Below are 27387 nucleotides of genomic sequence, written 5' to 3' on the forward strand. Positions count from 1 at the left end.
CTCTGATTATCTCTATGTTGCATAGCATATCACAACAAATTTGATATTAGCCAGCTGTGATACCACTCACAATCGAAAGGTGACAACCACTAGCTGACCACAGCCTCCAAGCCCCATGGAAAAGGCAGGGTAACCGCAGGCACGGCACCACAGCAAAAGCAGTGCCTGACCGAGTGTTTCCCTAACAAGTTAAGTTGTTGCTGCAATCACAGAGTAGCTTCCCATACGGCTGCAGTGAGGTTGGCAGCAGAAGTGCCACAGCAGGGGTATCTGCCAGCATACTGCAAAGTGTTACAGACTTCAGAGCAGCCATAGGGCTAGTCCCAAATCTGGGTTAATGTATCTTGCCACAGAACACCCTCTCTGGTCCTCATGTGCCACAGAACATCCTCTCTGGTCCTCATTTACTGGCTACAGGAAAGAAGGAGCACAGAATCTAATTTCAAATCCTTATTTTAATTTGCTTTTTAGTGAACATTCCACTGTTTAATTGTGGCCTAACCACTTCAAGATAACTGCTCAGTGTACTTACTTTGGTATGATCTAACTTTTCTAAGCTATCCTTTATGGTGTGAACACTCTAGTCCAGAATTAAAGTGATTTTTTTTTTCAGAAGAAGGCTCAGCTCCCAAAGCAGAAATCTGTGTGAGAAGTAGTTGTGTATGCACACTTACTCCAGAATAAGTAGCTGGCCAAATTCATCACACAGTTATGTGAACTTCTTGAACTGAAATTATTCTGCTCTTTCCTGTAGTCTTCTTCGTAAAAATATTGTGCTGGTGACCTCTAGTGGAATAAAAATAGACATCTTTTATTCTGTTCAGATAGCTCCAAAAATTCCCTTTCAAAGCAGTGGATTTTTTTTTCCAAACTGTATTAATCTGAACCCCATAAAATGGGAGCTTATTTTGCTCGTCTATGCTCAGAAACCCAAATCAATAATACCAAACCTGCTTTTGTGAGCCCATAGTTCCCATGGATTGATGTTATGATGAAGATTATGATACCTTTATTAACATAAAGGAGGTACACGATATCGGTGTAGCACATTTAACCATGGTGTCTGAGCGAAGGGGAAGAGCCCATAATGGGTAATTTTCCCCACGCCTCTTCTGAATCCCACCCCGGATTTGCTGTTGTTCATCCCTATCACCAGAGGGTGGAGAACGTGAGGGCAGTTGGTCTCTCAAAGGTGGACTCTCAATGGACACCCCGTAAGTGGCACTAGGTATTCATAAAGTTGCCCACTGCTTTGTGCTAGGTACTTACTTTGTTTTGGGGTGCTTGTCAGCTTACTAAACTTCAACAGCTTTGGCTGAAATTAAGGGAAAATAAAGTAAAAGCTGTAAAAAGTAAGAGCTGTCCTGACGTGAACGTCAATAGCTGCTGTGAGTACACATGCTGCAGCTAGCAACAGGCAGGGCTCCTTTTGACTAAATACATACCAGTCTGGTTAATATACTTAACTGAAGAGTTAGGGATTGCCTTTTTCCCTCCATTCATAAACGTATGAAGCAATCCCTGTAGTTGCCTATGGCTACAAAAAATGCGACTTGGCTGTAACTGTAAAACTGCGCCTTGCTTTTTTGAGGCACTTTGAACACTAACTAATTGCTGCCATCTTTCCTTCTAGCTGAGCATCCTGTGCTGGGCTCTCTGGTTGCCTGCCCAGGTCTTTTTCATGTTTTCTGGACAGAAAGGCGGCCTGGTACAACACCCGACTTGTCCAGTCCCTGACCTCCCTTTGCCCTGACTTTGAAAACCTCACTCCAGCCACAGCCGTTGTGATCAGCAGGTCCACTGCACTTAAGATCCACTTGCAGCAAAGCTCAGTGCAAAGTGTTCTTTCCACGAACAATGCTAGGAGAAAAATGTACTTTTGCCAGTGCTCCAAAATATATTTACTTTCAAAAACATTACTGTCATAATTATTCCCCCATTCTGCCTCATACCAATCACTCAAAATTTAGCAAGGGTAACCTTTGTGCCAAGAATGCGTGCTTTCCTCTTCCTACAAAAACCTGTCTAGCTTTGGTTAAGGCATGCTAGAGCTTAAAAGCTGAAGTCTCTAAAGGTGCTGCCCTCAGTGAGTGGTCCTTCCTTCCCAGCTCCTGGTGCCCAAGAGGCTGCACCTCGCACTTCTCCAGCAGAGCTGCCCCCATCCAGCCACCCCAGGCAGCTCTCAACTGAGCAGAGGCCAAAACGTGCCTCATGCTGGAGGCAGATGAAAGTGGAGCTCCAACCCCAGCCTGTGACACAGAGTTGGTACCTGATGCTGGGAAAGTCACTTACACCAGACTTTCCACAGTAGTTTCTTCATTTGTAGATGTCTTGTTTGTGAAATGCATGGAAAATAATTACAGTAGGAAATCTGCTTTTATTAATTAAGAATTATTAACGAATAATTGTCAAGTTGGAAGAATACCTGCTGTCACTTTCACAGTGGTCTGTCCTGGGTCTGCTTCTCTCTTGTGCTTTCTGCTCTATCACTCCTGTCTTTAGCAGATGTGTGTATTAAATTTGTGTGGGAGACCACAAACAACACCCAGCTGGGAAGGGAGCTGCAGGCACACGGGAGGGCAGAAGACTATCAAACCAGTGTAGTAAGTTGAAAAAATGTGGGAAACAATTCAGTTAGGAAGACCGCAAAGGTCTACCTTTAAGTAAGAGTAATTGATTACAAAATTACAAAATGGGACCTGGCGGGATAGATAATAGTTCTGCAGGAAAGGAACTGGGGTTGTAGCACACCCTAAGTTATTCATAAGCAATAACATTGACACTGTTGTGAAGAAACGTGAGGATCACATCTGGGATATATAAGCAGAAAAAATAACACATAAGAGGCATGAAGAAATTTTTCTGCCTTACTTAGCACCCCTGAGGCCTTCGCTGGTGTTTCATGTCCCATTCTGAACAGGGCTCCCCAAAGAGAGGTGTGAGCCAGAGAGGACTCAGGGGGCCAGCAGCAGATACCCAGCATCTTCAAAGAACAGAGGAATACACAGTTCTTCACGTCCCCTGTGGACCAAGCAAGGAAAGATGACCTAGCTGTAGTACAGAGGGTTTAGTCTAAACACCAGTCTAGCCACAAGCGTAATTAGGCACTGGAAGACAGCTGCCTCAGAAGACAGTGAAATCTCTGTTTTTAGGGATTTTTAAGAACAGATTAGACAGGAACAATTTAGCAATAGGGATACCCAGGGAAGACTGATATAACTGACCTTTTCTTAGGGCAGAAAGATGGACTAGATGGCCTACAGAGGATGCTGTCAGACTTATTTTTTTCTCTTTGCATGATCTGAGATCCTGAAGCTTTATTTTCAGCTGCGTTCAAGACTCCCAAGTGCAAACTAAGTCACTGTTAACTGTCTTCATATGTATTAAGACTTGTTTAATACTAAATGACAAGGACAGATCCTAGGTTTCTCAGACTGGGCATCCAAATTTAAGGGATGTTTTTGGATTTAAAATTATACATCCCAGTTCCTCAACCCCAATGCAGAGATAATGCTATCCACGCATTTTACTGGCATGTTGTGAAAGTGGATTAATTCAGGCTTATGAAATTTTTATATATTACAATACCATCTAGCATTTTATAGGGAAACTGTTAACCATATCTCAGTGACAGATTATCTCCATTTCCAAGGTTAGGACCATTGGCTGGAACAAACCAAACAAAATCAAAATACTGACTAGTACTGTAACTGCAGGTTATAAGGGCAGCAGCAATGGCTGTGGTTTTGCAGTCTGAGCTCTGATGTAACACAGACCTCCAAATGATTATTAACTAAACATTATCTGCTCTGTGTACTGAAGAAGGTGAGGGCGTGTGAAAGAAACTGTATGCAATAAAGATATTAAACAACGTATTGTGTGTATGCACAAAAGAGCCGAGTTACAGAAGCATGAATACTCTCCATTTCTGGGATTGCCCAACTTTCGCATAAGTGCCTTCTGTAATTGTGTTTCTAGGTGCCCTTGTGCATGAAACCTATGCAGTACTCAAACACGAAGAACATTTATATAAGATTCATCGAGACAAAACTGTCTTATCATCAGGAGACTCAGCCTAAACAGGAGAAGCTGTTTGCTTCCTTTCCCTGCTCAGTTAAGGGGGCCGAGGGGGGGCACAACAGCAGCTGTTGCTGAGACAGCTGTGAGTTGCTCCCCACCTTCCTCTTTCCCAGGGTGGTGCAGCCCAGGCAGGAACCATGTCTGCAGGGAGCCAGGGTGGCCCCTGGCCCGGCGGGCTGCCCAGAGGCCTCTCCTCTCTGAGCTCATGGCAACCTACAGCAATCAAACCTCAATTTGATCTGCCAGTCACTTGGAAACAAAGCCAGAGGGGTGGAATGATGTGGGAAGTCTCTGAAAGCAGCCACGCCAAAGCTGAGAGTAGATCGTCGCTGTAGTGCTGCAATCGCAGCCTGTGCAGCTCCAGCAGGCTGCAGAGCCTATGTGTTGGGTGCAAGCCCATGCATTGCACTGGGCCAGCTGCAGTTACCATGCAGAGCAATGCAGTGCAGTGTAGCTCCACTACTTTTTCTCCAAGAAGCTCCCTCCAAATCCCACTTGCTCCACATCACTCGTTATCTGGGATGAAGCAGGATCTGACAAAGAAGAGGCTGAGACTTTGATGAGGAAGGTGGCTCTGCTCTTGCCCCAAGCTCCCAATGCCTCCAAACTGACACAGGCAGGAGATCAGCTCAGGGGGAACCCGTTGCAGCTGTGTCCCCCAGCCCTGACTGCTCTGCTTGCCACCGGCACGGGTGTCATTTGGCAGGGAGGATTTCAAATGAATGAAGCGGTTTCAGGCTGTGCTTGGGCCCTCCCTTCTCACTGGCAAATTGAAAACTGGACTGTCAGAGGCACCCATCCATGTCCATGGTGCAAGGGCTGGACTGTTCCAGCTATCCTGTGGTCATAATCCTGAAGGATTGATCACAACTGGTGTTCCCCAGGGCTCAGTATTGGGGCCAGTTCTGTTTAATGTCTTTATCAATGATCTGGACAAGGGGATCGAGTGCACCCTCAGTAAGTTTGCAGACAACACCAAGTTGGGTGGCAGTGTTGATCTGCTGGAGGGCAGGAAGGTTCTGCAGAGGGACTTGGACAGGCCGGATCGATGGGCCGGGGCCAACTGCATGAGGTTCAACAAGGCCAAGTGCCGGGTCCTGCACTTGGGTCACAACAACCCCACACTACGCTACAGGCTTGGGGAAGAGTGGCTCGGTGGAAAAGGACCTGGAGGTGTTGGTCGACAGCTGGCTGAATATGAGCCGGCAGTGTGCCCAGGTGGCCAAGAAGGCCAATGGCATCCTGGCTTGTATCAGAAATAGTGTGGCCAGCAGGACTAGGAAAGTGATTATCCCCTTGTACTCAGCACTGGTGAGGCCGCACCTTGAGTACTGTGTTCAGTTTTGGGCCCCTCACTACAAGAAGGACATCGAGGTGCTGGAGCGTGTCCAGAGAAGGGCAACAAAGCTGGTGAAGGGTCTGGAGCACAAGTCTTATGAGGAGGGGCTGAGGGAGCTGGGGTGGTTTAGCCTGGAGAAGAGGAGGCTGAGGGGACACCTTATCGCTGTCTACAACTACCTGAAAGGAGGTTGTAGTGAGGTGGGAGTCGGTCTCTTCTTCCTAGTAACGAGTGATAGAACGAGAGGAAATGGCCTCAAGTTGCACCAGGGCAGGTTTAGGTTGGGTATTAGGAAAAATTTCTTCACCGAAAGGGTACTCGGGCACTGGAACAGGCTGCCCAGGGAAGTGGCTGAGTCCCCATCCCTGGAGGTATTTAAAAGATGTGTAGATGTGGCACTTAGGGACATGGTTTAGTGGTGCACTTGGCAGTGTCAGGTTAACGGTTGGACTTGATGATCTTAAGGGTCTTTTCCAACCTAAACAATTCTATGATTCTATGATTAAATCTCTTCTATCCATAAAATTGCTTCTCCTCCAATTTTAACGTCATGTATGTTCAAGCTGAAGATGAAATGTTAAACACTTCATATGCCTTTTGGAAAATCAAAATCAAAAGACTGGCTTAGAAAACATGGGTTTTAAAAATAAAAAATGCTGAGTTATTTACATTCATATTGTCATGCTTGAGTTTCTATGAATGAAGCTCAACTAACTCAGGCTTTCAAGTTTTTACAACCGAGAGGGTGGGTTGTGTAGATGTGATAATCCTGAATCCAGGAATTAGGCACTTTAATGTGTTGCCTCTGATTTCAGTGGCATGTGTCCAAGAGCTTGAGAGCTGGCCCAAGTGTATTCGCTTTTAGAATTTGCAAGGGAGCCAAACCCTACAATGATAAATATGGACATACATGTCTAAATGTGTTGTTAGTCACAGAAAACTCTAAACCACAGGGAGAGTTGTTTAAAAGTCAGATGTCTTGCAGAGAACTGGGACTTTCTTCAGAAGGGACAGAAGCTCTGAGTTTCCCTCCTTGCTGCTGGAGCTGCTCTGCCCCCTTGGGTGGGCTGAGGGAGAGGAGAAGACACAGTCAGAGAGTAAGAAAGCATGAGCATGTATGTGACGGGGGGCGTGAAGGCATGTTCACTGAGTACAATTGAAATTTCAGAGCTGTCCATCAGGAGAGGGCAGACAGCCGCTGCAAAAAGCCAAGGTGCAATTTAGGAGAGTCACAGACAGGGAAGAAGAGACTTTTCTTTGGGCAGTGGAGTGCATATTGGTCACTACATAGGATAGGGTAAGATTTGGAGAAGAAGGTGGAGCGTGAGGGAAATGTTCCAAGTTCCCTGTCTAGGGGGGGAGAAGTTGAAGCAGCGCCAAAACTCCTCACCAGCTTCCCTGAAAGTCAGTGAGATTGGTGTGATCTCTCTGTGATGAGGATGGAGAAGGAAAACGGGTCTTTCACTTGCCCAGAGAGGCCAGGAAGAGACTAGCAAGTTCCCTTGCTTTCATAAAAGTAGCTGCAACTAAGCAGCCGCCCTCATGCTGCTCTGGAGTTTCTGATTACTTTCTGTGGTGTGAAAATAATCTTCAGCTGAGTCAGTAACTGCTGCCTATTGACTCCTCAAAAGCTTTCTTGTGCTCTAAGTCCACAGTAGGAAAGTCCTTACCAAGAGCTAAACTTTATGACAGCTAACTACAAAACTGTGCTTTGCCCACATTTCTTTGACAAGACTTGCTGCAGTTAGAAGCTGTATCGGAAGGCTAAAGCATTGTGTGCACCCTGTTTGCTGTGAACCCAATATCTCAGACATCCCTTCCCTGGGGGCATTCCTCCTCAGAGGCAGCACGGCAGCTCTTCGGGGCACTGTGCATCTCCTGCACAGCCCACGCTGTACCACTGGCAGCCGCTTGGTCTTTGCCAACGCTTATTTCATCAGTGTGAATTTAAACAACTAATGCTTCAGTGATTAGTCTGAAACAGAGAGGTTTAAGCCAAGCTGAGCAGCACGGAGTCTGAATCTGAATGAGAAGTGAGGGAGAAGGGTGTCTGCCGAATGGAGTTGCTCATAGGCTGGAAGCCCAAGCCACGGAGAAGCCAAATGAGTGCACCAGGACTTTTGTTATCTTTGGAGAGGTCCACGTCCTGATGCGAGCATCTCATTTCACAGAAGTAACTCAGCCAAGCAGCCACGTTGGGACGGCAGGAATCCTGGTGACGGGCAGCAGCTGCCTTCTTGCAAGGCTGTGTCGGCCTGTGCCAGCAGCGGGGAGGGAGCCGGTGTCAGCCCCCAGGCTGCCGTCCTCAGCGGCCTGGGGAAGACCTTTGTAAAAATCACACTGGTGATCTACACAGAAAGTTACAGGAGAGGGTTTGCTTCTACCCTGGAGATCACTACATCAGCTTTACCAGAGGTGATATGTACCTTGGGCTTTAAAAAAGCAAATAAAAATGTAAATGACTGAAGAACAAATGCCAGCCCCTGAACTGCAGTGGGCTGCAACCAGCACCAAGTGCTTTCAGAGGGTGCGTGTTGGGGATCCGTTCTGAGGCCCTGGCCCCACCGAGGGTTTCCTCCCCGAGGAGGTCCCCAGGGGTCCCACAGGCACACACCCAGCCGATCTGTGCCGGATAACAAAGCGGCTACTGCCCACACAGGCACAACCTGCCTTCGGGACCTGCATCAGACAGTGCGAGGGGCTGGAAAGCTGGCAGCCAAATGGTCTTCGCTCCCTCCTCACACTGACTTTTTTTTTTAAAGTGGGAAGCAAAGAGTTTCCTGCCTGGTCTCTGCCGGCAAAGTGCGTACTTGGCCCACGGGGCTGGCACAGTGGGGAAAGAAAACCTTGCTGGCACCTCCCTGTCGAAGCGCTGCCAGTGTATTATTTTCCTTACCCGTATTTCGAAAGACAAGATTTTGGTGAGTCCTAGGCAGGGAAGGATTCTGGGGCAGAAACCCTCCATTTCCTCCAAATGGCCTCTTGCATGTTGTCCTGGATGATATCAGACCCATCACTCCATCTGCTGAGCTTTCAGTGTTCCCTGCTGTGAAGGGGAATGATGGTCTCAAACTGAATTTCCCGTGGACACCTCCAGACGTATACCGTTCATTGAAGACCGTCTTTGCTGCCTGTTAACAAACCAAGATGAGGAGCGTTCTGGGAACGGATGACTGACTTAAAGCTTTCACCACATCACAGGACTGTACGCTGCTTATTTCTTTGTGCCCACCGGGTGAATGCGAAATGACCTGTGCATTGGGGGCTGGTTTCGTTTCCTGCTTGCCTGCAATGATTTGAAAATTTTGATGGACTTTATAAAGCTTTACCCATGCATTTGGTATTAATGAATGCATGCAAAACTCCTTTCAGGTTGCCAGCTGTGGTCAAAAATCAGCAAGAAGTCAAAGCACAGCATTAATGACATTAGTTGTTTATTTTTGCAACAACAAGATTTTCAGGAGAAAACAAAACACTTTCTCAGTGGAAATAATTAAAACCATGAAAATGACTGCATTTCCTGTGTGACTGACATATTCCATGCGGGAGAAAATGTTTCCCAGCAACAACAAAAAAAAACCCACTTCAGCAGCTCACATTTTTCTTAGCAATGTACATCTCTTTCCTTAACTGGAACAGTCAAAGGGAGTTTCAGCTTACACATTTTTAACAATTCATCACATAAGGAAAGATCAAAACCCTTTTTCCACTGTGCAGTGATCTAAAGGCTTCCATTTTTGGCACCTTGTTTGGAAATTCCTAAAAACCGCCTGATTTCAGGCAGTGGGTGACATTACTCATTGGCTGCTCCAGGCCCAGCCCTTGCCCTGGGACTGTGCACCAGCAGGCGCTGCACCACGTAGGTGACAGTGCACTTATGGTGGAAGCAAAGCAAGAAATCAGGGCCATGCGCTCGCTGTTCCTCCCCCGCCATCTTTCTGAGACGCTTCCTCCAAGTTCAGGCTCAAGTTCAGCCTCTGCCAGTGAAGTAGCTGGTTGAAATGACTTCGATCACACAAAGCAGTGTGCTGGATACTTGTAAAAACATTTGAAATGTAGCTCTGGTACACCTTTCTTGCTGTTCATACTGGATTTTCTCCACTTATTCCAGAAAATTATATGAAAAGCAGGTAAGAAAGAAATCAAGCCCATAAAAATTTCAGTCTAGGTAGAGAAACTGGTTTGCCATTTCCCACAAGATAATGAACTGGATAAAATTTGTACAGGCATTTTTACTAAACTTTCTGGCTTTCATTTATCACTGCCTCCTGATTTTATTTCAGATGGAGAACTTTCTTTCAAATGTATGAGGCTGGTCTTTCTATGGTTTGGTAAAAAACGGTACATGTGAAGTATCTGAAGCAAACAGGAAAGAACAGTGTCCAATGGCAGAACACAGACATGTTATTCAGTAACTATTACAAGTGACGCTTCAGGTTACCCAGAAGCTAGGAGACCTTTCTTTTTATTTGATGGAAAGGCTACACTGCCATGAAAGTAAAAATCTGAAGTAAAATTCAGTTTTTATTGCATTGATTTTAAGTTTTTGCCAAAACATAACTCTTCAATGGCCACATCAGACTTTTAAAGAGTACTTTTAAAGAAGATGCTAACAGAGGAGCAGCAGGAACAAATAATTGTGCAGTGAGTCAACAGGTGTTTTTCAGGCCCTGGAAGGAGTTGCAAAGTGTAATGAGCACTGGACTGTACCTATTATTCGTTCTATCAAAAGGGGTCAAGAACTTTTCTTTTTTAAAGTCAGATAAAAATACATTGGCATAAATCAGTGCCTCTCAAAGAGTAAGAACAAAACGCAAAGAGAATGACTTAGTAAGTAAAACACAGGACTCAAATTGAAGAAACTTGTGTTCTCAGTTCTGTCATGTACTTGCTATGTGACATCAGACTATATTATTTATTTACTTAGTATTATCCATTTATTGATGTGTTTAGAGCTTATTCATTTGCAAAATGAGGTGAATGGCATAGCCTAAATATTGCATCTACAAAATTTATCTTACATTTATAAAAATCTTCTTTGCAAAGCTGACTCCTAAATTGCAATTAATTTGCTGCACAACAGTAATAACAATTATCTTCTCTATATTCACAGTTTCTCAAGGCTGGATCATTTCACTTTCTTGAGATAGCTCTCTCTGTCTTTTTCATCTAGTTTTCATTTCTCTGTGACTGGAATTTTGGCACATTTTCCACCTTGTGTGTGGGTGTCAATGCGTCAACACTAATGGGAAAGGCTATTTGTGCTTTTTTAGATTGGTACTTTTTTCTGGAATAAATGGTACATTTTTCTCATGGTTTTTGCTCTGTTTCTTTCTTTTTTTTTTTTCATGTACTTTTCCTTCTCTCGTTCTCCCAGCCTCCCTCACATTGTCCTGTGCCAGCTATCTTATGAACCTCTTTTGCAAACGGTGAACTGTTAGTTCTGAGAGTAAAGCTCAGCAATCACAGTTGTAGGCAACATAACTTCAGCTGATATATCAAGAAAATCCTCTCCATAGTTTTGCTGAAAAGCTTTATTTCCAGATTTTAGAATAAATGATTGGGAGAGTTCCACTATCTTCTTTCTGAGAGTCATAACATCTACAGGGTAGTAAGATGACCTTCTTTACTCCAACACTGATAAAAATGGCCAAAGACAACTGATTCAGAAAGCCCTTCAGCTCTTGATTCATTCCTATTGGCTTAACGCCAACTTTCCTGTCTCTCCACGGTCCCAAATTTGAGTTATTAGATCACTGAAAAAGCAGACAAATACAAATCACATGACCAGAGATTTTAGAAGAAATGCCCACCTCAGCCTCATAGATTTTCCAGGCAGATTATTCAGCAATTTAATGTGAATGTCTTATTTTATCTTCTTACATTAAATATGTATATATTATTATAAACAGTTTGGTCAGTTTTGAAAGCAAGGAACTGAGAAAATATCAGAAAAGATATTTCTTGCCAACTGCACGTGAACAAGACTGACGGGGAATCTCATGACGGTGTTACACTCATACCCCTGACTTGTCTCCTGACCCTCTCCTGCTTTTAGCTTTCTGATTTTTTTCTACGCGTCTTTCTCCTGAAGCGCATGACCTTCTGCCCAGCCCCAAACGGCACAGTTGTGGAGCTGGGGCTTGTACTCTTCGGAACGTCATGAAGTTGTTTGCCTGTCCTGGTGTTTGGGATTTTTTTGCTTTCTGGAACATCTCTCCCCACCCCCCGGTTTCAGGAGGACTCCCTTCCCAGGCGGCAGTCAGAGGGGCAGAGCGGGTGCAATCCTTTCCCACCCTGCAAACCCTCCGGCAGCCCCCCTGCCCCTGCTCTGACACCTCTCGCTCTCAGGCACGCAGCGCGAGCCAAGCCGTTGTTTTAACAGCTTACACAGGCAAGGCAGTAACAGGAGAAGAACAGAGAATTCAAAAGTAGCGAAGCACATTCCCTTTTTTCCCTGCTTATCCCGTTTATGTCTGTTGTACTGGAGTTTTGCTTGTTTACTTGCCTGTTTATTTCTGCTGGGAAACAGATACAGGGCTCTGGGATCAGGACACTGTGGCCACCAGCAAGTGTTTCACAGTCGCTGCGTTTCACAAGATCCCTTTATGATCGCCTTGGCTGCAGAACCAGCACAGGCTGTTTGCTCTCCCTCCCTCTGTTTGCTTTCATTAGCTGGCACCGGCCTTTTTCCAGTCTCTTCCTTTTCTGCGATGCCAGTTAATGCCAGTGAACACCAATAACATCGGTGCCTCAGCTTTTCAGCCACAATTGTGAAAACAGATTCTCACACCTGCTGAGCTGTGGCTTTTCACTATCAGCTGGCTACTGGTGACACCGCAGAACAGCCCTCATACCAAGGCCATGCCAAGCAGCAGATCTCAGGATAAAATAATTCACATTTTTACTTCTGGGGAAATTTTCCCCCCAAGACTTTATGTAAAGAAATGTTTATCATCCTGATACAGTGGTTTTGGCATGGCGTGTAACTTAGGGAGCAGGTCAAAGCCTAGGAAGCTCCTTGGTACCTCTGCAGACCTGCAGCTTGGCATGGCAAAGGTGTACTGCCCTCTGGGTAGCCCAAACACAAATCCTCAGAATAAAAACATCTTCCTTTACTTTTTTGTCTGGCCATTATGGTTTGTGCTGTGTGCTGGCTGCTTTACCATACGTGAAAGCTAGGTACCTCCTGGGGTTACCACAGGGGACAAAGCTAAGCCATTGCTGTGTTGCAGCTGGCATAGATACCGTGAAATAAAGGCAGAACTAGGAAGGAAAAATGGGTTATTGGCCTTTATTTTCAGGAGAAGATTAGTCTGCTGGATTTCTGAGTAAACAAGTAGGTAAACATTTAAATATCAGGCTGAGGTCTGGCTTCTGAGGGGAATGTAGGTAGCACTGAACTCCAGGTTTGTGGTGGGTTGAGGCTGGCTGGGCGCCAGGTGCCCACCAAAGCCGCTCTATCGCTCCCCCTCCTCAGCTGGACAGGGGAAAGGAAAGATAACAAAAGGCTCGTGCGTCGAGATAAGGGCAGTTTAATGAAAGCTTTATTCTCTACTTCTCATCAGCAGAGATGTCCAGCCACCCCCTGGGAAGCAGGGCCCCAGCACGCGTAGCTGTTGCTCCGGGGGATGAACGCTGTAAAAAAAATGAATGCCTTCCCCTCCTCCTTTCTCCTAGCTTTTATTACTGAGCGGACATCATATGGTATGGCATATCCCTTTAGTCAGTCTGGGTCAGCTGTCCTGGCTATGTCCCTCCCAAGAGACAGCCTTGATGCTGCGCAAGCACCGCTCAGCAGCAGCCAAAACACTGGTGTGTTATCAACACCCTTCCAGCTATCAATATGAAGCACAGCACTATGAGGGCTGCTATGGGGAAAACTAACTTCATCTCAGCCAGACCCAATACAGGGTTTAAATACAGTTAAAAGAAATCCCACTCTTTGTCTAGAATATCTTTTTTTTTTCCCATTAAAAAAAGAAGAATGGAATTCACTGGTGTATTCAGTTAAGATTCATCACTTAAAATCTGTTCATCACAAGATCTGGGAACTTGCTGAAAAGCAGCCTTTACTTTTTATTACTTGCTCCTGGGGTAGTATGCTTCTTGTTGAGGGGAAGGGTGCAGTTCCTGACAAGATTTTCAGTTCTCCCAAAGTATATAGGTGCCAGCAGCTATACACAATCAGTATATTTAGTTGAAGGACTACATTTAGAGGGAAGGTTTTGAACAGAAAGGGCTGCAGTTGCATTACACCCCTTCCTTCTGTCAAAATTAGTAATACCCTATAGTTGATGAGCCTTCGGCTGGGGCTGCACGGCTAGAAGGCGCGTCCCCTGGGTGGTGGATAGGGGATCCCTCTCTGGAGGGTGCACCGGATAAAATTGAAGAAGGTGCCGCGAACCAACGCAGCCTAAGGGAAGGCCACCCTGACAGAAAAACCACTGGCCCTCCAAGTCATGGGGGTTGGGCAGGAGGCCAACTACCTCCTCCCGGAAAAAAAAAAAAAAAAAAAAAGTTGCAGAAACGACGAGCATCAGAAATGGCGGAGATGGAGAAAATCAGTAATGAAGTGAGGAGGAGGAGATGGAGCTGGATCGGTCGTGTCCTGAGGGGGAAACCGACGGAAGACTGCGCTGTGGCCCTTGACTCCAGAGCACGCAGCAGCGGACCGATCGAAGTGGAAGAACGATGTTCGCACCTTGTGTGCCTCCTGGCACTGAGAGAATTCAGATCAGATCAGATAGTTGATGAGTCCGATTCAGCTCGCAGCTGAAGAAGGACACTCTACAAGTGTGACAGGAGTGGAGATGCCTGCCCAGGCTGTCTTCATAGAGATTTGCAGAATCAGTTTTGGGTGGAACTGGGGGAATGAGGGGACAAAGACAAGCTGTAGAAGTTCTTCACAAATGCCAGAAGGAGTGATGGATACGTCCAGTCCCACCAATGCTGTGCTGCAAGCTTGTCTCAATAACTTCACACAGCAGTCCCTATATCAGCAAAGCAGCCTCCTGACAGCTGGATGGTAAAAGCTAATAGTAAAATTAAGTAGCCAGTTCTTGCATACCTGATTACCTAAGGATGGGACAGGTTTTCTACGTGAAACCTTCTGTAACTCCACATGCACAAACTTAAAAATTGAGACTATCTGAATAACCCTGGTGCAAAAAGAGCATGGGATGGTGGAAAGCCCATCATCTATTCAGGCTGTTCAGGATGCCTCACTTCCCACTGGGCATTCCCCCTTAAAAACGTCCCCCCTTTCAGCCAGACCTTGCCAGGAGCCCAGAAAAGCTCTCACCGATTCTCTGTGAAGCTGAACTTGCCCTTCAACTGAACACTGAACTGAACTCTCTTTTTCTCTCGGCTCCGCAGCAGGCAGGGGGGATCACTGCCTTGAGGCCAGCCCTCCCCAGGCAGCAGCTCTGGGCAGGAGGAGCCAACCCCAGAGCATCCTCCAAGGCCCCATGGCTGGGAGGATGGCTTTGCTCCCTGGCAAGCTGCCGCGGGTGTCTCAGCAGTTCTCTGACTTCTCCAGGACCATTACATATAAAGGCATTTGGGAGGTGGGAATAAGTGTGTAGCTATGGAGTTAGCTGAGTTTCCAGAGAGCCGGCGCTTGAGCCGAGCTGTGGGTTATATGAAGTGTGGGCTGCTAAAGGAGGTCAGTCACACCCCGTGTCATAACAGAGGAATCTTGTCACGGCTGAGTTTAATCTTTGAAAAGATTTCCTCTCCCTCCCCAGCCTAAATAGCCTTTCATTTTTTCCCAAAACATCAGAATAATATCTTTAAAAGTTGACATTACTTTTTGCACATATCCCATGAGGAAACAACACCTCTCTGCATGTGGCAAGAAATTGTTAACAGCCCTGATAGCGTCCTGTACTGCCTGACAGGTGGACATTTTACATGGAAAATATGTCACACATGAGAGCAGAGCTAGGCTGACTCATTTAACTCCATGCCAAAGGCACTGCCAAAACCAAGCGCCCCGCTGGAACCGGTGTCCCCGTGGCATCCCCGACGCTCCAGCTTCTGAAGCTGACAGTGATGCAGCTGTCAGACAGGGCAGTTGCAATGCCTTTTGTCAAATTTTCTTGTTAAGCAAACACCGATAAAGGGTGTATCATGCCTGCTCTACTTAAGGAAAAAATGTTTAGGAGTTCTCCTTCCTGGAAATATTGCAAAAACTACCAACTTTCCACCTCTGCCTTCCCTCCCATGCTATCTGCAGGCATTAGTGTACTAAAACAAAAACAACCAAGACAAAACAGCAAGTAATAAAAAAGAAAAAGAGCACAAACAAGAAGCCTGCAGCACTGCCAAATTATACAACAGCAATCCCCACTGGGGATAGCTTGGACAATTTGCCTCACTGAGGCCAGAGGGTCTGCTGAGAGCACTCAGAGGCTCCCGCACCAGGACCAGGACCAGGACCAGGACCAGGACCAGGACGGGGCAGGCAGCACCTGTAGGCAGCTCGCCTGCACCTGCTGTAGCCTTCCCGGCCACTGCGCTCCAGCCTCTGGCCACTGCTTCCACCGAAGCTCATAGGGATGGAGGGACTCCTAGCAGCTCTCAAAATCAAGCCTTTGACTCAATATAACTGAGACAGATAGTCTCAGTTTTCCCACAAATAATTGTCATGGGAGAGAGGGTGGCGACCCTTTCATTTGCTGGTAAAATAGCATGTGCATCTATGCCGTGAAAAATCCTGACTCCTACTGTTGCAGACTGCAAAGGGCTGCCATGGCTTTTTTTTCCTCTCTGCTGTTTCTCACCACAACTTGCTCGCAATTTACAAGAACGAAGCAATGCCGCGTGTGTGTGCTCGGTGCCCTAACTTTAGCTGACACAGCAAACACTTCAAATCCCCCCCTTCCGCGCACCTTCTCTGTTAAAAACCTGTACGTAGGAATACGAGCGAGGAGGCAGAGAGAGACCCTTTAAGCTAATGGGTAAGGAATGTGCATTGAGCTGTGCGTGGACGTCTGATGTCTCCAACTATTTGTTAAAAGGCAAAAGCAATACTTCCGACAAACGGCCCTCCCCTCGCCTGCAATAGGCTCCCAAGAATAGCAACAGCCTGTGTCACTGCAAAGGGCAAAGCCTTCTGAAATAGCAACAAAGTTGTTCACAAACCACTTTGTGGTTTGCATTTGGTTTCAGCCAGCTTCAGCAACTTGTTGCCATGAGGAAAATAACCTGCGCTTTCCTCGGCGGCCAGGGAAGGACCGCTGCCCTCTGAAGTGCTCCTGCCCCAAGGTGCAAAGAGGGTGGCAATGGTACCTGGGCAGAGCACGGAGGACCTCGGCCAGCAGAGTCAGACGATGAGAGCAGGGGAGGATGAGGAGAGCAGCCAGGGCAGCCGCCGCAGCAGCCGCCGCCACCTCCGCAAGCTCCCGGCTGCAGCAGGTAAAGTGGCAGGAGCTGAATGCCAGCTGTTAGCCAGCAGCAGCGTGCCCGTGTAGCTAATGCTCGGGGCTGGGAGAAAACAGCCCCACAAAGCCAAGGGACTCTCAGGGCATGCTGTCTCGATTTCTAAAAGTGCAAGAGGGGAAAATGTGAGTAAGAAAGGGAAATGCCAGCTTGAATTTTGAATGAAGGTTTATGTGATACTTTTCCCAAAAGGCCTCAGTCCTACTTGTTGTGCATGTACTGTCTGTTGTGTAAATCCCTTTCCTTTATGAAGATCAGTCGCCTGAAAAATCGGAGAACCCACTGCCGTCTAGTACAACAACGGTGTTCCGGTACTTGCACGCTCGGGAGAGATTCAGCCCTTTTCATTGAAGTGGAGGGAGGCCAGGCAAGCAGCGCACCTGCTCATGCAGGGAGAAAGTACAGGGTGGGGGGAATGGGGACACCCTCCTGTCTTTTCTCCCCTAGCATTTCATGAAGAAACAGGGTTTCTGTGCTGATGCCCTGAAAAATCAACTATCTTATGCAAAGATGTCTGAGTGCTGAAGCTGGGTTTCATAGCTCCTCACCTTTGCTGTCCTACCCAGCCAATTTTTCTAAGTTACAGCATGGTTTTGCATCTTGAGTTTCTTTCACTGATGATAAGATCGAGGGGAAAATGACCCACGACTGTGACATTTCTCACCTACAAAACAGCTTTACGCAAAGAGGAAAGCACGACTGTAAACCAGAAATGACTTTGTCCTGAGCAGGTTTTGTTCACTTAAAAATGAATGAACTGACTAATCCATGTATGTTCAGATACCACAGGCACAAATGCTTGGTTGGAGTGTAATAGCAATCAGTCGGGCAATATCTACTGATACCTGGAAGCAGAGGAAGCAGAGGTTAATCAAGAAGAGAAAGCTAGTCAGTGTGCAGACATATTTAACATTACCTTAGGGTATGGGGGGAGCAATGCAGATGGTTATAGGATAGCGTTATCAAAGGAAAGCACAGCAGTTACAATAAACAGACAGCAAAGTTACTACAGCACAAGGGCTACAGTTAGAAGAGTAAGTGCAAATTACACACTTGGCCTTACCCTCAGAAATTAAAGGAGTAACCTGAGGAATTCATAATTACCTAGCTAGGAATTAAAAGAACTTGTTGATTCTTCCTGGAAAATAACAAAACAAAACCCAAATCTCATTTAATGTAATGAAGGGCCAGGCTGCGTGTTGACATAATGAAAATACATGGCAGAGCACTAAGAGAGATAGAGAGATTGCCAGGGTGGGTCTGTCCAGGATCTGCGTTCCCTGTCTTTCCATCAGTGTCAGGGGGCTTTTGTTCATGAAATTCAAATGTTGCTCACACAATACATTCACGGGGCTTATGCTGTACAAAGTATACAATGCTTCCCACCATCACAGGAATTTAGATGTGTGAAAATGTGTGATACATTAGTTTCCTTCTGCCTTCTTTTTTAGTTCAATTTACAAAATATTTGTTTTGGTTCTGCCTTTCACACTAGGTGGGAGCAGTCACATCTGTCAAATGGTCATGATCCCACATTGCCCTGACACTATTTTTAGGTAAATTTAATATTTTCTGAGATTTTCCAGCTCTGCTTGCAACATAACTTTGTCCCAGCGACACCACTTGTTTCATTCTGCGGGGTCTTGTTGGGTAACTGGTTTAGATCCCATGCCAGACTTCTAGATGGACAGTCAGATCAGATGTATCCTAACTAGTAGGAGAAATGCACATATTGAGCAGCTACTGGATCTAAAGAAACCTCAGGCATTAGAATAGATCAACAGGGTAACATATCTCTTTACACCAGACAACTGGATGAGACAGAGAAGATGACTGTGACAGTGCAACAAAAGATCATGATGGCACAAAAATGGGATAATCACCTTTTACGAGAAGCAAAACCATGATTTAACTACACAGCAATTCCCAACACATGCCATTAAATATTTATCCTGCAAAACCATGTGATCCACACACTATACACTTTAGCAAAATGCTCCTCTAAAGACAATTTGGGGAATTTTAAACACTGTTTCACTGTAAAGGCAAAATTTTTGTATGTCAGACAGCAATTAGATGGAGAAGAAATATGTTGTTAAAGATAGCTTAAAATTTTCAGATACAGATGCTGTAGTTTTAAGATTTATCATGGATAAACGTAGATGCCTTGTTCTATTGAAAAAAGGAGGTTCCATGCTGTGGATTCATATCTATGCAATGCACGCAACTCATCATTTTTTTCTAACCTGTGCTTATTAACCAAGTGTTGACAGAGCTTGATTTCACCTTCCAACTGTCTAAATAGATCAAAGAATCCTCAAGGATTTAAAGAACATATGTTTGACCTTCTAGTAAAATACTTCCCTCCCAAATTGAGACATTTCTCACCTCAGATTAAATCAAAGTCAACAGAAGAAGGCACCATGTTGGAAGAGACTGTCGAGTCCCCTCCTATCAAAATAGATGCACTTGCACAGGTCGCATAAAGAAGTAATCTCCCCCCTTCTCCATCCCACTAGTTTTCTGTATGTACACTGCATGTTCTCTTGGGAGAAAGGAAAGAAAAACTACATCACAAAAATCTCCGTATCTGGGCTAATGTGGAGTGTGGTACTGCCAAGGTGAGCTGGAAAGGGCTCCCAGGCACCTTTCCCATAGCTCTCCTGCACATGAAGCGGGTGTTTCCCAGCTCAGCCTGCTTGCAAATCTTCCCTGGCACAGATCATTTATCCGTAATGCCCATAAAATACATGCACAGGCCAAATATTTTGCCTTCGGAAGGACTGTATTTTCCCTAGTATGTGCTTGAAAATAAGTAAAGGGGCACACCCTTACTACTTGGCCCCATCCAGTCTCATCAGCAGTACACTGTGCTATACTACAACTGCGCTTGGTCTCCTTTTCAGGAACCAAGCATAAACATTTCCAGCAAATGTTCATAAAGATAAGTTTGTTTGCCAAGTAGTGCTGCTTTTGACCTGAGTAACAGTTGTGAGATACCATTTTGTTTACATGGGGAAACTAGAGAATAGATTTTCCAATCACTTGTCTCATACGAGCCACACACTCAGTAGCCATGGTCTTTGTTGCAGGCAGAAGGAGAAATTTCTCTGGAAGCCATCATTAAAATATTTTATTCCCCTGGGCTGCACACTGCTATGTATTTTGCAGGCATCTCATAAAAATAAGAGGAATATACATTTTAAGAAGCTTTTTTTAAAAAAATGCCAGCAACATCATTAAAAGTGACACTTAAAAGGATTGTAAATACAACTACTGCAACATACTTTATCTGGAAATGTTAAAGCAAAACATATGCTGAAGTCAGAGGGAATTTTGTCTGGAGGAAGACCATGAAGGAAAACCAAGGAGAGATTTCAGGGTTTAACTCAGCAGGCAGTTCTGAGCAGGCAATCCTCAGGTACACCAGTTACAACAAAACCTCAGAGTGATATAAGGATCTTGCTCAGCAGAAGAGTGCCTGTGAGGGACAAGAGACACTGAGTTAACTGCTGAGTTTGCTGCTGCTAATGCAGAAAGACGATGTGTCTCCCTCTGAATCACATCAGAATCTGCTTTTCATTCAGGGGTCTGCTTTAGTTACAGCCCTCTGCTATTTCTATACGACTGTAGGAGTGTGTCACTGGACACATGAACAAGGATAGTAGTTGACCAGGTAAAAACAAACCAAAGAAACATTAAGACATTGGTCAAGCTGCTGTACTTGGAGAAGCAAGAAATATATGGGCTTGAGTGCTTCCCTAGCAACTTCCCAGGTGTTCAAGCTCCACACCCAGCTTGTACAGCCTCTCAGATTAAAAATAAATAATCACCTCAGTTACTCTGGTCTGAGGACCGCAGGCTGAGGAGAGCACAGTCTGGATTGTAAAGAACAGCACTGATGGTGGACTCCATCAAGATATTAGACTTGGCACTGTCATTTTGAATCAGAAACTGGAACCATACAAAACTGACAGTCGCACATTTAAAGAACTAAAAGCTGTGAATGGCATAGACCTCCAAGTATCAATAGGAGATACTGCCCACACTGCTGTGTTTCTGCTGGAGAGCCTTAAACTCAGTTTTTGTCCCTCTGTTACTTAACGTTTTTTTCTCAATTGCCTGGAAGAAGATAATAACGGAATATTTGTGGGTGATAAAGGTGATGGGTGATTAATAAATGGGATATGTTGTTGGCTGAATGCAATTCGGATGGCTTGGCCTGCTGACTGTGAGAGAATGTGCTGTCTGGGGTTCCTCTCTGCTAACTTTAGACATCTGCATCTGAGCAAGCCGCAGAGATTCCTTTTATAGGCAATGGAGAGAAATAGGCATCTGACCTACTTCAGACATCTAGAAGTGCCTATTTTTTGCAAGTGGTTACAGAAGAAATCTAGAGATGGTGTAGATCTCTCACAGTTAGGTAAGTTGAACCCATCCTATGTGTTTTAATACAGACAAACGTAAAGTGATTTGCATTCCTAGCTAGGATGCAAGAAGGCAGGCTGTATTTAAAGGAAAGGCAGTGCCTTGGAAAGAATCCAGCATAGAAGAAGTTGGTTGTCCTGGAGGATAACGAGCGGAAGATGAGCTCCTGTACATGGCTGTGACAATCTTTAGATGAGTAGAGGGGGAAATGTCCACCAGGAGTGGGACAGTTATGTCCAGTTCCTATCTATCTGGCAGTGTGCAACTACTGCAGGAGCACTGGGTCTGGCTCACAATTTATTGCAGAAGTTGATGATCATAGAATCATAGAATACCAGGTTGGAAGGGACCTCAAGGATCATCTGGTCCAACCTTTCTAGGCAAGAGCACAGTCTAGATGAGATGGCTCAGCACCCTGTCCAGCTGAGTCTTAAAAGTGTCCGGTGTAGCGGAGTCAGCCACTTCCCTGGGGAGATTATTCCAATGATTGATTGACTGTTCTCATTGTGAAAAATTTACCTCTCGTGTCCAATTGGAATCTCCCTGGGAGTAACTTGGACCTGTTACCCCTTGTCCTCACCATGTGACTCCTTGTAAAAAGGGAGTCTCCATCTTCTTTGTAACTACCCTTTAAGTACTGGTACATGGTGATCTGGATAGAGTTCAGAGAACAGGGCTTCGAATACTTAAGGGACTAGTAAACTTGCAAAGCTTCACAGGCTAAGTAGCTTATCAAGGAGAGGTCTGTGGGATGACAGGCTATAATTTTCTACTTAGTGAACACAGCTAAGTGCAGGCAAATGGAGAATGGGATCTGATGGCTGGAAGCTGAAGTTGCAGAAATTAAGTCTAGAAATAATTTACAGATAATTTACAGTGAAAGCAATTAGCCATTGGGACAACTTATGACTTAAAGTCATTGGCTTTCAACCACTAGTAATTTTTAAATCAAAGCTGAATATTTAAAATGGCCTAGTTCAAATCAAATGTAATTTAAATGTGTCTGAAGGATTATGTTGTGCTGCTCATGAGTGTCAGACTGGATGACCACAATGGTCTCTTTTGGCTTCATAATATATAAATCAAAGCAAAATCTTAGGTTAAATCTACATGGCTCAATGACGTAAAAGTGATATCCAAGAAAGCACAAATATCAGTAGCAGATATTGGGCAGAGCACTGTGATCAAATTAGCAGTGTAGCTTCTGATACCCACGCTCATTCATTCAGCACAACACTGTGTTGTTACCAGCCTTGATTTCCAGCCAGGATTCATTGGAAGGGTATATTTTCCAGATCTAGTAATATACAGCAAGCAGGCAAGTCAAAAGTATGAAGAGGGGGGAGAAATTAGGTTTCACAATGATAAAAACATATATTGCATGCATGCGTTGGAGGATCGAGCACATGTAGCACAAAGCAGCTTAACTGGAGTCAGTAGTACTTCCACTCAAGTGCTGTTCAATGTGTGAAGAAGTACAGCAGAATCTTGCCCCAAACCATGCACTAATCTCTGTTTAAAAGAAGTGCAATGATCTCAGATACTGCAGACATAAAGGAAGAAAAAACTTTAGACGTAATACCAACATGGGCAACAACAATAGAAAAAAAAGATTGTTCCATCACCGGAGCATTTTGCAAATTTGTTTCTGACATTTTCTTCAAGCTGTCCCACCTCCATCACAATAAATCTACCATCCACCCCCACCTTCTGGAAGCCTTCTCACAATACTCCCATTTCACCCATGCCCTTATGGACAATCATAACAAAACCATGTGTTTTTTGCCTGTCTCTTGTCGATATCTCTGGTTTGCCAGCCACCTGAGCCCAGAGGCAGAGCAGGCTGAAGCGTGCTGGGTGCACTCAATAGCTCAGGCCTGCTGCTGCTTGCCTTCTGCTTGGCTCAAAGGGAGCAAACAGAGAGCCAGGTAGGAGAGCTAGTAGGCGATACTTATCTTAATAAGCTTAATGGGTTTACACATCTCCCCTGACCCTGGAGGGACCGCTTATATTCACACAGTTATACTCTGCTACCCTCCAAAATAACCCAGCCTCCTGTGGAGTGGCTGCAGGGCATAATGGTGGGCTCAACTGCCTCTGGGAATTGTTAGGAGAGCACAAGGTGGCTTGGGGCACAACCATGCCACGGACCATGCCAGCAGTTTAGTAGGATAGGCAGCCATGTGCCAGGGTGTACTGCTAGGGCTGCCCTCCTCTTCTCTTTTCACAACTTGCTTTAGAAATGCAATATCCTCTGTCAAAAGGGACTGATCCTTGCCAATGTGCTCAAAAGTTATTGGCAAGGAACTCCAGGCAGTCAGCGTGATCAAAGAGCCTCAATGCCTTAGAAAAATAAGCTAAAAATAAACAAAGTCTATGTATCGTTTTCAACTAGGCCATATACTACTTTCCAGCCAAGCTGGAAAGTGCTTGTTCCAGGAGAATTAACTGAAATACGAACTCTGTTAAGCTGCAAAAGCTACTTCTCCTCAGACATGTCCTATCTGTCCAACTAACCAGAAAATCAGAAGTCAATTTACTCTTTTCCTAGTTGTGTGGGAGCCAACATCATGATGAGAGGAAAATCATGCTGGAAGAAAGAACAAGACCAACAATAACAAACTGATATATTCCTCAAGGTTTAGGGTGCAAAAGGCTTCACAGTTAGTAGACTACGATCAGTCAAATCTATCTTGTAACAATAAACAATGAATCGCAGTTGTATAAAGTGAGTTTGTTTTAAAGTGGACATTCAAAGGCATATAATCTCCATTTGGTTTATATTGTCATCATCTGTTTTTTATTCCTGACATTGTGGCTGTCATAAACTATGCAAAATATTTGATCCTGATATTCCGAAGAATCTGAGATTAGTGATGAGCAAAGCCCAGAAAGTTCATGAATTTGTACCTCGAAGATTGGTCTCCCTAGAATATCCCAGTTATCTGGATCAGCCTTGTGCTCAGTGGGTAAGTTTCCATTTGGCAAAATAAAAACACCGGTACCAGCAGCCTTCATGGCATCCTCAGGTGAAGCAAAGGAATTAGTCAGTGACAAGGGAAAACTCAACTTGTTTGTTCAAGTCAAGGTTGAAGCAATTTGGCTAGGAAATTACTGCTTTCCTTGCCCATGGTACACTAGTTGGGTGGACAAGGCTTCCTCAATTTCGTACAGGAAAAAACATTGAGCACGTCTCAAGGAAAAAATTGCTTTCTTACCAAAAGGTTGTATTGTCAGTGTTGCCTTTTGCAATTATATTCTGAGGCAGAAGGTTTAACTATTTAGGGCCTGATCAAAACCTTATTGACTTCTGATCAGGAAGATAAGGAACCCAAAAGCATTAGAATTAAAGAGGGTTTTATATGAATGAATTTTTTTTTTCCAGAAATATCCTCTTATGTCACCACTGCTATATGCACCTAACTGCTTTGCCTAAAAGTTACAAAAAAGATTTTTTGGACTGGTATACCAAATAAAGTTATTACTAGTTTTCAGAATGTTGCAGAAGTCACACTTACAAGTTTTTGTGTTTTTTCTCTTATTTCAGGCTGTGGAACATTTACATTTCTGTCTTCTGCCATTGCTGCCGTAAGTGGACTTCTGATGGGTTATGAGTTGGGCCTTATCTCTGGAGCTCTTCTTCAGATGAGCAACATATTAGCACTCTCTTGCAAAGAGCAGGAAATCGTCGTAAGTTCCCTGCTTTTTGGGGCCTTATTTGCATCCCTTACTGGTGGATTCCTGATAGACCGATTTGGAAGGAGACTTGCTATTATTATTGCATCTTCTTTACTTGTGTTGGGGAGTCTGATTTTACTACCCTATGAATCATATGGGATACTTATTGTGGGACGGATTGCCATAGGTATTTCCATATCATTATCATCAATTGCAACGTGTGTGTATATTGCTGAGATTGCCCCACAGCACAGAAGAGGCCTCCTTGTATCATTAAATGAACTCATGATTGTGACAGGCATTCTCTGTGCCTATATTTCAAATTATGCATTTGCCAGTGTATCTCATGGCTGGAAGTACATGTTTGGCCTTGTGATTCCATTAGGTGCTTTGCAGGCTATCGCCATGTATTTCCTTCCTCCAAGTCCTCGGTTTCTTGTCATGAAAAATAATGATGAAGGTGCAAAAAAAGTACTGGAGAGGCTACGGGAAACATCAGATGCTACTAAAGAACTTACTGTGATCAAGTCTTCCCTGAAAGATGAACATCAGTATAGTTTCTTGGACCTGTTTCGTTCAAAAAACAACATGAGGGCCCGTATGTTGGTAGGACTCACTCTAGTCTTTTTTGTGCAAACAACTGGGCAACCCAACATCTTATTTTACGCATCGACTGTTTTGAAGTCAGTTGGGTTCCAGAGCAATGAAGCTGCCAGTTTGGCTTCTACGGGAGTTGGAGTGGTTAAAGTGGTCAGCACAGTCCCAGCCACAGTTTTTGTGGATCAAGTTGGAAGCAAAACTTTTCTGTGTATTGGCTCTTCTGTTATGGCAGTATCGTTGGTCACTATGGGCTTAGTGAACCGTAACATACATGTGAATTTCACCAACGTCTGTAGAAGCCAGTCTCCAGAGGATTTCTTTCTCCAGGGGATGGGAAACCTCACTGGTGTCACCAATGGGAGTCTCAAGGACCTCTTTGCTAGCATGGCTTCACCAGAAAGACTGTCATTTGATGTGCAGAGAAGCCCAGATGTTGCCAGGACAGGAGAACCGAACAGAACTGCCCTGGCGGGAGGCAAAAGCACAACTGGGTCTCACATGGAAAGTGGGGAGGTTCCTGTTGTCCTGAAATGGCTCTCGCTGGCCAGCCTGCTTGTTTATGTTGCTGCATTTTCCATAGGTCTTGGACCAAGTAAGTGTTTCATTTTTCTAACTCTTTGTAATGGTTTACTTACAAGTGGATTAAGTGCTGGGATGACACGCCCAGCTAGGCATCAGGCAGTTCCCAAATTGGGCAAAGCAGTTTTCTGCTAATATGTGCTAGTATTGTTATAGACCATCCTGGTGGGCCTGGGGTGTACTTTTGAGGAAGAGGTCCTGCCTATTAAGGTCAACGGCCTAATCTCCCTTCAATTCAGTGAAATTAACTGCTGTTCTTCAGTGAAGAACTGCTGTGAGCTTTGTAAAGCAAAATTATGGGGCCCCTGGCTATCTTTCCTCTTCCTCATCTATTGTGTCGTTACAAGGGGAAGGTTAAGATGTAGGCATTTGCTGCTGCTAACTCATAAACCCAAGGTAATGATAAGCTCTAGACCTCTGTATGGTATGACACCATCAAACCCATGAAATGCCAGCATGCCTGAGTCCTGCTGAGGATCTGGCTCCCTGCCTATATAATAGTCTTCAGATATAGGAAAGACATTCAAGGTATAATAGTTCATGAGCAAACTGTGGTATCATCACCACTGCCTGTGCTGAACAGCACAAGTGGAAGAACACAAAGGTGTGTCACTGCACAACCGAGGTGCTGCTGCAGCTGCCACCACACTTGCATGGTTCCCACTCCCTCCAGAGGAGAACATGTCTGCCATTCCCAGGGACTAGCAATTAAATCTCTCAATTTTGTTTTGTTTTGTTTTGTTTCAATAGCACTTGCATATTATTGTACTTTGAAGGTGTTGATTTTTTAAGCTGCACTGCAAAACCCACATACACAGAGTCCATTATTTATTAACAGACTGTATGTGCTTTTGTGCCCTGGCTCAAAGTTGCCTTGCAAACACACTGTACTCCTGCTGCACTATTATGATAAAGAGCTTGCCACAAGAATACAGCCCAACAATTGCACTAACAGCAACTCCCCTGCAGTATTTATTTATTTTAAACATTACTTACTGGGAGAGCAGCGTGAGATAAGCGTTCATTGCCAGGGCAGCGAGCTCGACTCTGTTATTGCAGCATTATTCCCTCCCTTGCAGACCATCGTGGGGCTGGATTCTGCTTTCGATGACATAGGTTCAAAACCAGGGGTGCAGCCCTGAAAAGAAAATGTTACTTGAGCTTTTACGTGGGTGTTTCAAACACACATTTAATGACCCTCAAGGCAGGGGCGCATTCAGGCTTGGCCTCCTGTTGAA

General features: G+C 44.9%; 1 protein-coding gene across 1 annotated transcript in view; it reads left to right on the plus strand.

Annotated features, from left to right (window-relative positions):
- Positions 1-16707: 16707 nt before the first annotated feature.
- The window catches only part of SLC2A12 (solute carrier family 2 member 12), a gene marked incomplete at its 5' end in the record, with an annotated part of 33882 nt that continues 23202 nt past the window's right edge, over positions 16708-27387 (plus strand). The window contains 2 exons of the mRNA XM_082305605.1: positions 16708-16840; positions 24840-26162. Of these exons, the coding sequence (XP_082161731.1) occupies positions 16708-16840; positions 24840-26162 (1456 nt within the window). The remainder of the gene's footprint in view (positions 16841-24839; positions 26163-27387) is intronic.

Source organism: Platalea leucorodia (assembly GCF_965183815.1).
Source record: "Platalea leucorodia genome assembly, chromosome: 3".
Taxonomy (NCBI): domain Eukaryota; kingdom Metazoa; phylum Chordata; class Aves; order Pelecaniformes; family Threskiornithidae; genus Platalea; species Platalea leucorodia.